The sequence below is a fragment of the Sitodiplosis mosellana genome, unplaced genomic scaffold (genome assembly GCF_009176505.1).
Source record: "Sitodiplosis mosellana isolate CC-2019 unplaced genomic scaffold, AAFC_SMos_1.0 Smas_scaffold_3, whole genome shotgun sequence".
NCBI lineage: Eukaryota > Metazoa > Arthropoda > Insecta > Diptera > Cecidomyiidae > Sitodiplosis > Sitodiplosis mosellana.
This window is the reverse complement of record NW_022595246.1, coordinates 1,896,398-1,911,112: the sequence shown is the minus strand read 5'-3', so window position 1 is coordinate 1,911,112 and position 14,715 is coordinate 1,896,398. Positions and strand designations below refer to the sequence as shown.

The 14,715-nt window shown below is 33.8% G+C and overlaps 2 protein-coding genes across 3 annotated transcripts in view; one reads left to right on the top strand and one right to left on the bottom strand.

Annotated features, from left to right (window-relative positions):
- Positions 1-4,264, bottom strand: part of LOC129565532 (prostatic acid phosphatase-like) — a 6,040-nt gene extending 1,776 nt beyond the window's left edge. For both annotated transcript variants that reach the window (XM_055440514.1, XM_055440515.1), the window contains exon 1: positions 4,022-4,264. In XM_055440514.1, coding sequence (XP_055296489.1) covers positions 4,022-4,264 — 243 coding nt within the window. The remainder of the gene's footprint in view (positions 1-4,021) is intronic.
- A 1,883-nt stretch (positions 4,265-6,147) lies between these two features.
- On the top strand, positions 6,148-14,408 carry LOC129565713 (odorant receptor 22a-like). The gene is made up of 7 exons (XM_055440866.1): positions 6,148-6,165; positions 9,012-9,328; positions 9,415-9,610; positions 9,690-9,935; positions 12,025-12,124; positions 13,650-13,919; positions 13,993-14,408. The coding sequence occupies exons 2-7, from the start codon at positions 9,016-9,018 to the stop codon at positions 14,050-14,052; spliced, it is 1,185 nt and encodes a 394-aa protein (XP_055296841.1). The 5' UTR covers positions 6,148-6,165; positions 9,012-9,015; the 3' UTR covers positions 14,053-14,408.
- The last annotated feature ends 307 nt before the right edge of the window (positions 14,409-14,715 follow it).

The following is a 14,715-nucleotide window of genomic DNA, read 5'->3' as shown; positions in this document are numbered from 1 at the left end:
TGTATATTCACCGGGTGGCCGCGGGTAGGCGCGGTACGTGAGAATGAACAAAAAAATTCTATTATTTGAGAATCTATGTTTATGACAAATGAAATAAAGGTTCAATTCAAATCTTATTTTGGCATTCCTCAGCAGATATAGATTCTGCTCCTCATTCGTCAAAACATCATAAATTCATTGATGATGTCATCGTGAGAACGGTGAAGGGACTTGAAAAGACAACCAAATACGTCAGACACACGCTTCACACGTTGTGTGCCATGCATTGCTTGTGTGCGGTATTGTGAAATCAATGGCTAATCAAGTTCACAATACCATATATAGGCTTGCCACAATGTCGCTATTTAAGCGATTTTCAGCTATTTTAAAAAACTGCAGCTATTTTCAGCTTTTTTGCCAAAAATCAGCTATTTTCAGTTTTTCAAATTTAGTAGAGAAATAAGAAAAATTAGCAGTGCTAGAACGCAAAATAATCAAAATGTATCATAAAAATACATTACAAATGAAACAAAAACAGTTGTTGATTATCTTCTCAATTTGTTTGGCTTATTATTCATTCGTTAAAATAATCAATAAGCAATGTACACATTATTTGGCCTTTTTTCTAACACAGCACAAAATAAATTCGCTTGTTTTGTTATTTATGCATTTCTTGGAAGTCTCAAAAAATCAATCCATGCGACAGTTCGAGTCGAAATCGCGCAAAATATTACATGATTGAATTCAGTTGTCTTGAGACAATGAGCGGGAAAGGAATTAAATTTAGCCCAGATTGGCTAGAGCGAACAATTGAATTTGATAATAAAACAATTAAACTGAATAAGATTTTTTCTCGTCAAAACGATTTCGAAGCCAAGTGCTCAGCATGCTCGGCAACAGTGAATGTGAAAAACAAAGGGTTTGCTGCATTAACGCAGCATATGGATACGGATAAACACAAAAAAAACCTAAAAACAAAATTGGATGATTCCCAACAAAAGTTAAGTTTGGATATCGCGTCAGGTAGCAGTTCGGAAACAGTGACAAAATGGCAACTTCTTGCACCAAAGGACGAGACAACCAGCGTTTGGTTCTGTCCCAGAAAAAATATCTAGATAAAAACGAGATAATCTCAAAAATGTCCAAATCTATCTAGATATCTTTTTTAAATTTATCTTTTTTTAAATCTTTTTTCCGAAAAAGATAGATATCTTTGAGCTATCTTAAGATAATCTTTTTAGAAATATATCATTCTTTATTCATATGGCAATTTGATGAATTTTCTTCAATTTTTTTTTTGTTCTGTGAAAAATGCACGAAAATTGGCCAAAAAACTTTAATTTTTGAAAAATATCCCAATCAACAAAACATTTCAGTTGGAAGATTTACGTGATTTACCCTGATTTTGAAGTGTATTTTTTTTCTATAAATGGGATGTGTATATTTTTTTAACAAGTAGGACAAATCTGTAGTGTGAATCATCATTTGGTATCGATCGAATCTCTGATACAATTACTTGATGAATATCTTAATTTTTATCTAAAAAACGACAGATAGATAGTCGAAAAAAAAACAGAAAAGATAATAGATAAGATTTTCGACATTTTTGAAAAATTATCTAGATAAGATAATAGATACTATCTATCTTATCTTATCTTAATATCTTATCTAAGATAGATATCTTAACCAAACGCTGGAGACAACTAAAGCGGAATTGTTGGTTCTTCTCAACGGATTGTCAAACAGCTGTTCGTTAAATTCGTTTGATGATTTGGGAAATGTATTGAAATCTGCAATAAGTGATTTACAAATACTTCAATCGTTCACGTTGAATCGAACAAAGGCAACTTATGTTTTGAATTTCGCACTCGGGCCGTATTTCTACAAGAAAGTGATCGAAGACATTAACAGGCAGTTGTACTTCACACTGTTGTTTGATGAAACTGTAAACAGTGCAAACCAAAAAGAACTACAAATCCGCATTCGTTTTTTTCTAATAGTTTACAGCAAGCAGTAACGCGTCATCTACAAACGTTTTATTTGGGTACTGCAACAGCCAACATTATTGTCACAAAGCTCATACAAGCTATAAATAATAAATAAAATGTTTTCTTGCTTATTCGAACATCGTTAATGTTTCTAAACATTACATTAATATTGATAGAATCATAACGGTATTATTTATGAATAAAACCAGAAAATTACACTATTTTTGCTTTTTTTGTACATGCTATTTTAGCTATAAAAACCGAAACAAATTTCAGCTATTTCAGCTATAACAACTTTCAGCTATTTTCGCTACTTTTTCCCGTAATTTGTGTGGCAAGCCTGCATATACAAGCGAAGCATATCATAAAAAGTGTGAAGCGTTTAACCATGTGCTTGGAAACAATTGATTGAACGAAGCAATTCTAGAGACTCTCGCGGATATGTCATATATGTCACATTGTATGTTGCAATCACCAGGGATGATATCACGATGCGCACTATTAAATCAATCTAAGAAACACGTTTACCTGCAATTTGGATTATTCATTGGTGAAAGATATTCCTCTTTGGCCTTTCTGTAGAAAGTAGCTGTCATTTTTCTCTATACAGCTCAAAACGTAAACTGGATGCATAGTTTGGTAATTGCATAGTTTAAAAAAAACTATTTTAAGCAAAAGGCACGCACAGTACATAAGAGCCAATGCAAAAGTCAATTGATGCGCATAAGTAGCGCCACCTTTAATGATTACGGAGAGTTACCATAAGTCATATGCAATTGATGTTGAGAAAAAGAAGAAGAAGAAGTAGACATTCTATTCATTTACATGGCAATAATGACAATCAGTAGAGATGGTGCTCATGTGCCGATCATATCACTGTTACAACCCTTCGATTTTAAGTAAGTTTCGGCTTTATTTTACAGACCAGTGATGTTCCTCTCCATACTGAAGCTATCAACAATTGGTTTTATTTTTTCAATATACCCAGACAATTGATTAGAGTATGTATCGTAATACGCATGTGATTCAATGAACACATGAAATTTCAACATCAATTTAGATTCAACTATTACGATAAAATATAGATCAAATATTCAAAAATTTGTAGATAACTGCCTGAACTGTAGATAACTTTGAAAAAGAAAGAGTTGTCGATATTTTTATTTGATGAAGAGTATACCTTCACAAAACAAATCCGAAGATTATGCCATTTTACTTATTTATTACCAGTAAGTAAAGTCTTTTATGATTCATTATGCAAGAATAAATGGCATTTTTGATGACTTTTTGTATGATACCCCGACTGAACCGTAAATGTAAGCCATGAACAAACAACGATTCTTGAATTGTTGGTCTACAACAATGCTATTCGCACTACATGAAAAGCATCATTAGAATCACAAGAAATATCATTCGATATCATTCATTTGAGTAAATTTTTACATTTAAAATTCACTTCCTGGCATATACAACCACCTGCTTGTAAGGTGTAGCATAGCGACATTTATCACTGTTCGCATGGAAATCATCCAGTGCTAACTTATTTTGACCGAATTTTTGCACGGAGTCTTCAAGAAATTTCGATTGTTTGGGAATCAGGAAGCGATCAATAAATGGGTTAATTGATTTCAGAACATCTTAAAAAAAATGAAAGAAAAATCATCAATAATATAATAATATTCTTTAAAAAAATAATATTATCGCACACTTCGATTGTCAATGCCATTGCAGATGTAGTGTTTTTCCCGAGCATCCACTTTGCACTCTGTGAATCTACAATCAATTAAATGTTTACGGAAATCGGTCATATACTTTGCCCATCTGTCGTCTTGCGATTGTTCCTTGTAAAAATCATACACTGGACATTGAGCACCAATAACACTACCAATAAATCCCCACCCGGCTTCAGTAGCTTTATATAAATTTTGCACGGCCATTCTTTGATTGTGAACCCACATCAGGCAATAGAATGAAGTGATGTGATCAAAACTCTCCAATTTTAATATTGACTGCATTTCTATGTCTATACTCAAATCAAATCGTTCGAAAGATACCTTGTGTCGTGCGTGATTCACCATCTCATCCGAAATATCACACTCAACTAAACGTTCGAAGTTGTCTGGCAGAAATGGTAAAATTAAATCGATCGTAACATCACCACTACCACAGCCGACATCGAGCAACGTATCACGTCCATTTGATCGCCACTTCCACACGCTCGAAAATTCATTAAACACTTGCTCCGCATCATTTCGTTGCACGCCGTTCGAATTTTGGTATAAAACTGCTTTATTCATGTTAAAATAACTAATAATTCAGCAAAGCAATGGATGTATGTTGAGAAGTAATGCGTTTTTTGATTCTTCTATTTTGTTTACCAACAGTTGACTCGTTGAAATGAAACCAACTTTTCAGTAATACCCTTCAAACTTCAATATTGCTTAGAAATTATTTGAGCAAATGCATAACTGAACGTATATCTGTGCTTAATAAGTCTCTTTTTATCAATTGCGCATTATTCATGAGCACAATTGGTAATAAAAATACGTCCACGCACTGTTGAATTTTTTTTATCTCAAAAGTATATAATCATGAATATAAAGATAAGGATTGAAATTGATCTCATTCTTGTTTCCAAGTTTGCGACTTTAGATTCTTGAACATTTCCAGTTTCCAAAAGTCCGTCAATATTTTCCTTCAACGCTGTCTTGGAAACCGCTTTCATCCCCTCGTAATAGTCTTCGTCATCAGTCGAAGTTTCTGAAAGAGACACATTTTTCTTCGAAACAAATTTTCAATTCGAAAATACACCGTCAAAAGCCAGTCTGAGCGAGAAAGCGATTTTTAATCAGTGTTTATTTACAACATAGCCACAAAGTGTGGATAACCAATATAAGAATAATGCATAGACGGTGGACGTGCTTTCAGTGCTTGCATTTCAAGTTCAAGATAAACAGCTTGCTCAAATATGATAGGTTCACTTAATTTATGGTTTGAATTTTGAAAATTCCAATCCTAAATTCAAAAGATAGTACTCAACTATATTGGAAAATGTGAATTTTATCCACTAAAAATATAAAATAGTTATTCTGTAATAATTTGTTCTCTGGCTCAATTGGTTTTGCATGAAATCTTTAATGCCTTTCGAATTTGAGTTCAGCTTCCCGATTTCTCACTTATAGTAACGTGATAAATTCGATGTGATATTCACACAAGGTCAACGTGGATATTGATTTATATTGAAATAACCACATTCTTTCAGGCATGTCGTAGTCTATGACTCATAGATTATCTACGTGGACCGAGTATCTGATGAGTCATTTTTACTGGTATCAACAATAGGTGTCGATCGATTGAAAGCAGCGCAAAAGCTCCAAAACCAATGCCATAAATACTTAATATTTAATTATTGTGAACCAAAACACATGCAGTTAGGATGAGCTGGTACACGTACTTCGACCCAGTTTTTAGCCCATGTCACATCTTTTGAATAATGAATTGATATTTACAGCAAAAATGTTCGGCGCGTGTTTCGGGGGGGAGAACAATATTGGAAAAATCCCTGATATCACTAACATGACCATCAATTAGAACTTCGATCGGAGGAAAACATATTTAAATCTTGAAAATGTGTGAGTATATGGCTCTATGCTTGTTCACTTCAAACTTTCGAAGTAAACACTATTATAGTATTTGTAGCAACCCATACAATGCATACTGAATCACTCAAATAGTAGATACCCATACACTGAATTTACAGTGGATCCTACGAAGTTATCAAGCGCATAATAATGCATAGAGCTGCCTTCGTACTGACGATATAAATGTACTTGTACAGTGTACACCATTGTCAGTATTATTTCAAATCGACTTGTGTCAACATATCAAAGGAACAAATTCGTGAACCTAGAAAATTATTGAAAAATCTCTTCGAAATAATTGTTTCTACAGAAGCTCTACGATCAGCATTTGCATTCTAGATTTTTTTTAAACATAAGTAAATAGATAAAACTAAACAACTGATCGAAATAGCCGGATCGAAAATTATATGAATCTTTTTTTTGTTTATTTTTCATCATCAAACAGTTGTCTAAAAATCTAAACAAAAATTTCTTCAAAAACCCTTTCGATCATTAAATCATTGTGGAAAAAAATCAGACATTCAAACTTTAAACTGAATATCGGTTCCAAAGGGATAGTTAGTTGAAAAAAAATAAATATATTTTATTATATCATTTCTGATATATACAAAAAAGTTGTTAGTTGTTAGTCTTTCCCCTATTTTTTTGGTTGAATTCGTTAGTTCACCTCAAAAAATAAGAATGTGCTTGTCAAATACCTACCAACCCGAACAAAAATCCACAGCAAATGAAATACACAAAAAATCTGTCGAGTGGTTTCGAAGGCGATTTTATATTGTAAAATTTTATGTCCGTTCCAAGTGCTTCGGATTTAATTTTAAATCCGGCTTTGATTTTTGAAACTGGGCTTTGAAAAAAAACTGCTAGCTGAGCAAGAAACTTTAGAAAAAAATAAGAAAAACTGCATTCAAAAATTGGGGTATAGGCATGATCTGGTGTCTGAACCCAGATTTAAATGTTCCATTCGACACCAAAACTATAGGCAAATCAATGTTCAATTGTTCACAAATCTAATTATTTTCACGAAAAAATATGATTATTATTATAAGTATTAAATATAAAAAATGTATAATTTGAGTCAAAAATGAAATTCCCCCTATAAAATATTGTGGGTTGAAAACATTGGTCAAAACATGGGCACTTTTTGGTACCCTAGGCTGATCAGATTCCATCCGTGATAGTCTAAATCGATTGCTCGTCGAAAATTATGTGAATATGAGCCTGCCATATGTCATTGTGAATAAGTTTAGTGTGTCATATAAGCGACTTTGTACACACGATTCGACCATTCGGATACATTTTAGCACTGTTCAATTTCAAATGCCATTTTGACATGTACAACTAAGAAAATATGGGTGATTCTAAACCTAAAAACAATTGTATTGTATTTTATCTGTGAATTTATGTCATTTTTAATCGATCTAAAGATAACTCTAATCATTATTTCAAGAATACAATCCAAAACAAGCGTAAGGTTAACTTTCCTACACTCCTACACATATAATTCTAAATTTAAATTAGATTCGTATTTCAATCAGACCTTAATGACAGGGTAATTTCAATATTCCATTTTCTATACATTTTAACATAGCAAAAATTTTACCGTGTTTTTTGCGTACAGCGTACAGTGTACCACACACCTACCCTACGACCTATAAATAATGTGACAAGATTTTTTTTCTGATTATATAGGATTTTATGATCAAAAATATAGGAGAATATAGGAGGATGAAAAAAAGCCGACAAAGCAGAATAAAACAGAAACTTATTGTGTGCTAATAACACATAATGTATGCTGTTGTTTTTGTATATATCAGAAATGATATAATAAAATATGATTAGTTTTAATTTGCTAGGGAAAAATAATTTTTTCATCTTTCATGCCCATACGCATCGAATGTTAACTATGGTATTCACTGGTAAGAACGTCAAACTGGAATATCTGTGTATATTCAAAAATATACATCGTAAACAGCAAATGAATATTACTAAATATATATAGAAATTTCAGATTGACGTGCATAAACTGTAATTTTTTTCGTGGTTACTTGAGTATTTTATTTTTAAGGATAGTTTCAGATTTATATTTTTGTTTAGTTCTTTAGTATTTATTTTTTATTTAAATTGTCCATAGATGTTTTTGGAGTCTTTTAGATGATTTTGTCATTTTTTCTAGAAAATGTGTATTTAGGCGATTTTGTTATTTTAAAACCCGATTTTGTTAAGAAAAAAATTGTCACATTCTTAGATGATTTTGTCATTTAAAAAAAAATATTTTAGACGAATTTGTTAAAAAAAAAGGGACCATTTTCTTTAGACGAAATTGTCATTTTTTTAGACGATTTTGTTTTATTTTTAGACGTTTTTGTATTTAACCTATAGGAGATCTGGTCACATTACCCATAAATAATGCTTGATTTTGCGATTTACGGCGTTCAAAAATCGAAAAAGAACTGATTGTGAATAGGTCAAGAAATTTAAAGCGATATAATAGCAATTCCCATTTTTTGCGTACGACCCTAAAATTATGCTAGATTTCGCGATTTTCAGAGCTCGAAAATCGAAAAATAACTGATTTTAAGGGGGTCAAAAAATCGAGGCAATCCCAATACTTTTCTTACACGACATGGTCGTGTGGAAAAAGCCTATACTTAAGGATTTTTTTGGGCCAAAAGTCGATTTTTTGGGAGTTGAAATCGAATATGAGGCTAGAAATATGTGAAAACATCACTCGAGTTGGTCGGTTTGGTACCTAAAATGTTCGTAAGGGATTACACTAGATGTTCAAAGGCAGAAAAGATAGAAATCGTTTGCTTTTATCTGTCAAACCGAAGCTCATGTTTGTGATTTGCTCATTTTGGCCTGAAATTTGTCTTTTATGTGTTAATCAATTGACACCAAATTTCATCCAAATTGCAAACTGACAAGTACCAAAATTTTTGTACAGTTTCTGGCTACACGACACAAGTCAAAAACTGGACAAAAGTCCATCGCCTGGGTGACTAGTATGGGGTCAAATGTCGAAAATGCCAAAAAAATTGCCATTTTTTCGGTCATTTTATACTCTAACTGGTCCAGAATGCCTTTCCAATGGCTGATGTCTTGGTAAAAGTTGTAGATTTTAGTGCCCTGAATAAAATCCTAGTAGCAGTTTGTGGCAAAAATGTGGCTGGAATAGCGAAATTGATTAAAATGTTACAATATAAAATCGCCTTCGAAACCACTCGACAGATTTTTTGTGTATTCCATTTGCTGTGGGTTTTTGTTCGGGTTGGTAGGTATTTGACAAGCACATTCTTATTTTTTTTCCTTGAGGTGAACTAACGAATTCAGCCCGAGAATCGCAAGAAAATTGACATAATTTTTTTTTGGACCACGCTAATAAGCAATCTTATAATAATAGCAACATGAAGCCTTTAGCCACCGATCAACAAATATTGACGTGGCTTTGTGTATTACCTGCGAAAGAAAACACCAGCAAATGGGAAAAATGGGCTTGCATTGCGTTCGTTATGGCATGGATCGTTATTTTGTTGATCGATATTTTATCGGGTTTAATGTTCGTAGTGAAATTTATTTCGATCGATTTTAAAGGCGCTTCGATAGCAATATATGCAATGATTGGCTGTCTTATAATGGCCAATTCGATGGTTGTGGCATTTCTTCTCCGTCATAAGATACCACCAGTTTATGAAAATTTATCAGCAATCTACGAAAAGTGTATGAACCATTATTTATATCATTTCAACGATAATTCAGTAAACCAATTCAACGAAATAATAATATGCAAATGCTTCTGAATTTAGTTAAGGATGAAGACTCATTCCGGTATTTGGCGCAAGCAAATAACAAATCCGAATGGTTTTGGAAAATGTATATTAAATTTGTCTTGGGCGGTTTCCCCGTCATCATTGCCGTATCATCGATTGGATCTGTTCTAGTATGTTTTCTGTTGAATGGACACCTTGATGTGACGCAACTATTTCGCCCTTTTAGATTCATGTTAGTGAAGAATCTATTGGTTTTTTTTAGTATGAACAAAGAATTAAAACTACAGCTATTTCCATTTCTGTAATTTAAGCTTGCCTTGGGATCAATCAACGTTGCTCGGTTATTTCGGGGAGATCATCTTCATCATTATATCACTCGAATTTTATCTTGTGTACAATGGTGTGATTCTTCTATCATTCGTTTCCATATGCTTGCATCATCAAGCGTTCAATAAAATGTTACGGCATTCGCTTCGCAAATTGGAACGCCCGGCCGAGAACCGAAATGATAGAGAATTCCTTTGCAAATTAATTGATTTTCACAATTCGATCAAAAGGTAGGTGGATATTTTAGCTTTGTTTCATAATTGAACGTATGACAATATTACAAAATTTAATTAGTAAAACTGTCTCATACATTAGTGAAATTAAAATCAGAGCGTGTTATGAGCTGATGTCAGCAGCACTAACTGACGTCAGTTGCTGATATCAGCTTCTGACGAGTATGCGTTGCGTTTTTTTACGCATCTGCAGTACAAAACTCTCGATAACAAGTCAAATTTCAATGAAGAGAATATGAATTTTGACTTGTTATGCAGAGAGGAATATGAATTTTATATTTCAGATGCGTTAAAAAAACGCAACGCATACTCGTCAGCAGCTGATATCAGTAACTAACACTAGTTAGTGCTGCTGACATCAGCTCATAGCACGCTCTGATTAAAAGTGTTTAATTTTTAATTCACACATAGTAATTTTTAATCTATTCGAATGCATTCCCGTGTGGAAAATTTTTGGCCGCAAATCAGTCGATTAATTTAGGACATTTTGACTGACTAAAAGTGATTGTCTCGAACAAAATAAGCAACTGCAGTTAACTTTAATCACAAATCACTCTTACTTAAAATGTCCCAAATTAGTCGACTGACTGAAAGAATAACTAAACGTGATTGTCTCCATACAAAACGCATGATTTCAATCAACTTAGCCAGTTTTAGTTGTGTATCACTACATACAGTTACATACAACTGAGTTAGTCATTTTATTTGCACACGGGTTCGATTCGATATAAACCTTCCAGTCCTTGTGCGAATGATGTTGCATAACTAGCGCCATAGCTTCAAACGACGGCAAAGTGTCGGAACTATTGTGTACGTGTACACTGTATGATTGTATTGTGTCATCTGAAGCATAGTAAAGCAGAACACAGCAAACAACGTACGGCGCTGCCATGCAACAGCATTCCTGTATCCACGTTTAGTTATTCTTTCAGCCAGTCGTCTAATTTCGGACTTTTTGGCTACTATATGACTATAACTGAAGTTGACTACAGCCGAATATTTTGTTCGAAATAATCACTTTTAGTCGGTGATAGTCGGCCAAAAAGTCCGAAATTAGGCGGCTGGCTAGTCAGTCACAATTTTTTCACACGGGACACTACACAGGTTCCTAAATAGCACAATCACCGGACGATATAAACGTCCCAAACGTGACGGTAAATGTCGAATATTTCGATGTCACATCCAAATGGAAGAAAAGAACCTTAAGCATTTTCGTGCTTTTTGACAGATGTATCAAATTGAATGTTTTCTGTGTCGCCATCTGGTTGGTGATACTAATATCTTCTCGCACGGTTCTGATGAAGATTTTATTTATTGTTCATACAATTTTATACAAAATCACTTTTTCATTCATAAACTCAATTTAGAAAAGAAAACCACAGTTATTTCGACAGTCAGTTATTTTGCATGCAAAATGCCTAAAACATAAGAGTGAAAAAATTGTCATCATCAAGTTTACATGGCACGATCAATTTCAAGTGTTGCAACTTTGTTTTGAAAGAAGCCGAGCATTATCTGAAGAAAAAAAAACACTAGTACAAAATAATAAATGGCAAATCATACTTTTGTCTATTTGTGGACATTAATTCTCACATTTTCGATAGAAAGTGAATTTTTTCACACAACTCATAATTTCACAATCACGTTTTTAGTACATTTCATTGTTCAATACCGACTTTGAACACACCCTAACGTCAGCAATGGTATCTGTCAAACTTTACGCTCTGAAAATGACATCCATAGCACACATTTAAAAACAGTCAATATTTAATTTTTTTTTAATTTTTATTTGGGAAAACTAACATAACATTCACTTTCGAAATCATACCATTTGAAAATTGTCGTGCCGAGGTGTTGTCGAGGCTATACAATTCGGTTGTATCGTTTCGGCACGACCATTTTCAAATGGTATGATTTCGAAAGTGAATGTTATTATGGTAGTTTTCCCAAATAAAAATTAAAAAAATAAAATATCACTGCTCACATCGCTCCAACTGGAAGTGACATTGAAATTTTCGATCTACTATTGCGCTTGGGGGTAGCAAGACTATTTTTCTGATAATCGATTTTGTTTACGATATTCCAGCTGGTTTTTGGAAACGGCAGATATTTACAGTCCACATTTCGTGGTTGAACTTATTGGCAACATGCTGTTGTTGTCTGCATTCGTATTCCATTTGGATCAGGTGATAATCAAATTGAATTAAATCTTTTGAAGAATCCAAAAAATTGACAACATCGTTAACAAATTGTAATTTTGTGATTTTGCCGCAATGATATTGTTAAGAAATGATTGGAAACATAGATTATTGTACTTGGGGTGCATCGAATTCTAAATATCAAACGTTTTCAAAGACCCTAGTGCGGCTTTGGCAGAGATCATCGAGACGAACATCTTTTGCTCTGGCACTTTGCTCATAGCTACGCATCCCTTATACCCCACTCAAAAGACATTTTTCATTATTGAGTGACTAGAAAAATGATCGCTAACTAACATCAGCTGCTGATATGAACTGCTGATGAGTATGTGTTGCGTTTTTTTAACGCTGACGTTAGTTAGGGCTGCTGACATCAGCTCATAACACACTTTGCAATTTTGAACATGAATTTTTCAATTTTTTGCTCTTCTTATTGAAGAAATGTCGATTTGCGGCCAAATTTATGTCGAAACCAGCATTCAAGTGTTCCAGCATTCGACAAAAAAATAGTATTTTACCCAGAGAGAGGCCAATTTCGATCATTTTTCTAGTCACTCAATAATGAAAAAAAGTGAGGGTTAAGGGATGTGGAGGTACGACCAAAGTGCCAGAGCAAAAGTTGTTCGTCTCGATGAGCTCTACCAAAGCCGCACTAAGGACTTTGAAAACGTTTGATATTTAGAATTCGATGCACCCTATTGCACATATCATTTTTCCAAAACAAACATTTGAATGCGCTAACTGAATTCCACCAAATCCCCAGGATTTTTTTTCTTCATTTCAACCAAATTTACATTTCGATGACGTTGTCTCTTCTGGATTTTAATTACAATTTTGTTACTCATTTAGACGGTTTAATTAAGGTTTTGTCGTCATTAACCCGCTGGTCGTTTGTTGCGTTTACACCTTAACTTCGTTTCATGGGGCGTACAGCGCCTCAAGTGTATTTTTTCATGAAAACTTGATTGTAATATGAGATAGCGACTTAGTGTCTTCGGCAAAGTTGTTTGACTTGATCCGCTCTACAACTTTGCTAAAGACACATATTGCTTATCTCTTATCAGTTCCGTAAAAAATGGGAAACCGAACATTCATGATTTTGCAGTTTTTCGCGGGAATGATAAGAGTTAAGCGATATCTGTCTTCAGTAAAGTTGTAGAAAACCACGAGTACTACAACTTTGCTGAAGACATCAAGTCGTTATCTCTTATCACAGTCCAGTTTTCATGAAAAAATACACTTGATACAAGAAACGTACGGCGCACATGTGCTGTGGGAGGCAATATCTCACACATGCTTAAACATATACACATGAATTTTACTGGTGTTTAGCTAAAGGTTCAAGCTATCGAATGGTACCAATTTCAATGTGATTTGTTTTGGTTTTTAGTACTTTTTTTCGAAGTTCAAAGTCGTCTCGGGCATTGTACGCCCGACAAACGATCAGAGGGTTAAGACGATTTCATCATTTTTCCAAAAGCTAATGATTAGGTTTTGTTTGGTGAATTCTTAGCAATTTTCAACAGACTTCGACATTAGGTTTTTTGTCTTTTTGGAAAAGGCTGCATTGACTGTTCTAACCAACTTATTTGTGTGCTGTTACCTCGGAAAAATCGCATCTGAGAGCTACGAGCAAATGGCTGACTGCCTGTATGATTACAACTGGCAGGAGCTCCCGATGAACTTGCAAAAGTATTTCATCATAATTATCGCCAACGCACAGATACCACTAAGTTATCATGGATACGGAATTATCACATTGAACCTGGAAACTTTTTGCCAGGTAGGCTTGAATAAAACAAAATTGCATTTTTCTTTTTTGAATGACCGACTCATTACAATTTTTAAATGTTTAGCTACTCAGGACCGTTTATACCTACTATATGATGTTGAAGACCTTATCTTCTGCTGAGTGAAATCATCCAGAATAAAGGAACCATTGATAATGGCTCATACGCAACCGCTTAGTAACATTCATATTGAAGGAATTATTTTCAACGTGTATGATTGCGATTTTGTACGATCTTCCCTACAAAGTTCACATATGCAAAAGATCATACATGAACGTAATCATGAGCCTTGGAAAAAGTGCCTTGAATATTTTTTTTTATCAAGAATTCTATTTTATTGGGTAATTCAATATTTGCACTAAGCTCTGTTATTTGTTGTTGGTTCTGCTTCATGGTGTCATAAAATATTCTATTAATTAGGAAATAATCAATGTTTGATGTTCAATGTAGTTTGCATAAGAATAAAACATAACCTTGCACCGTAACCTTGGACAATTATTATTCAATTACACTGTACAACAAAATTTGGTCAACTCGAGGACTGAGCAAACGGCTATAAGGAATAATTATTAGTTCAGAGAGTCTATGAATTGATGGTTAACCGAAATAGTTTTTTGACATGGATACACAATAAGAGGAATGACTAGAATGACGTTTGGTTTAGTGCCATCTTGCAATAGGAAGTATCTTGCAACACAAATTACGTTCAATTAGCTGTCATTGACTGTTGACAGTATATTTGATGCGGTTGGAATGAACATGAGACTTTCGTCACTCAATACACAGATA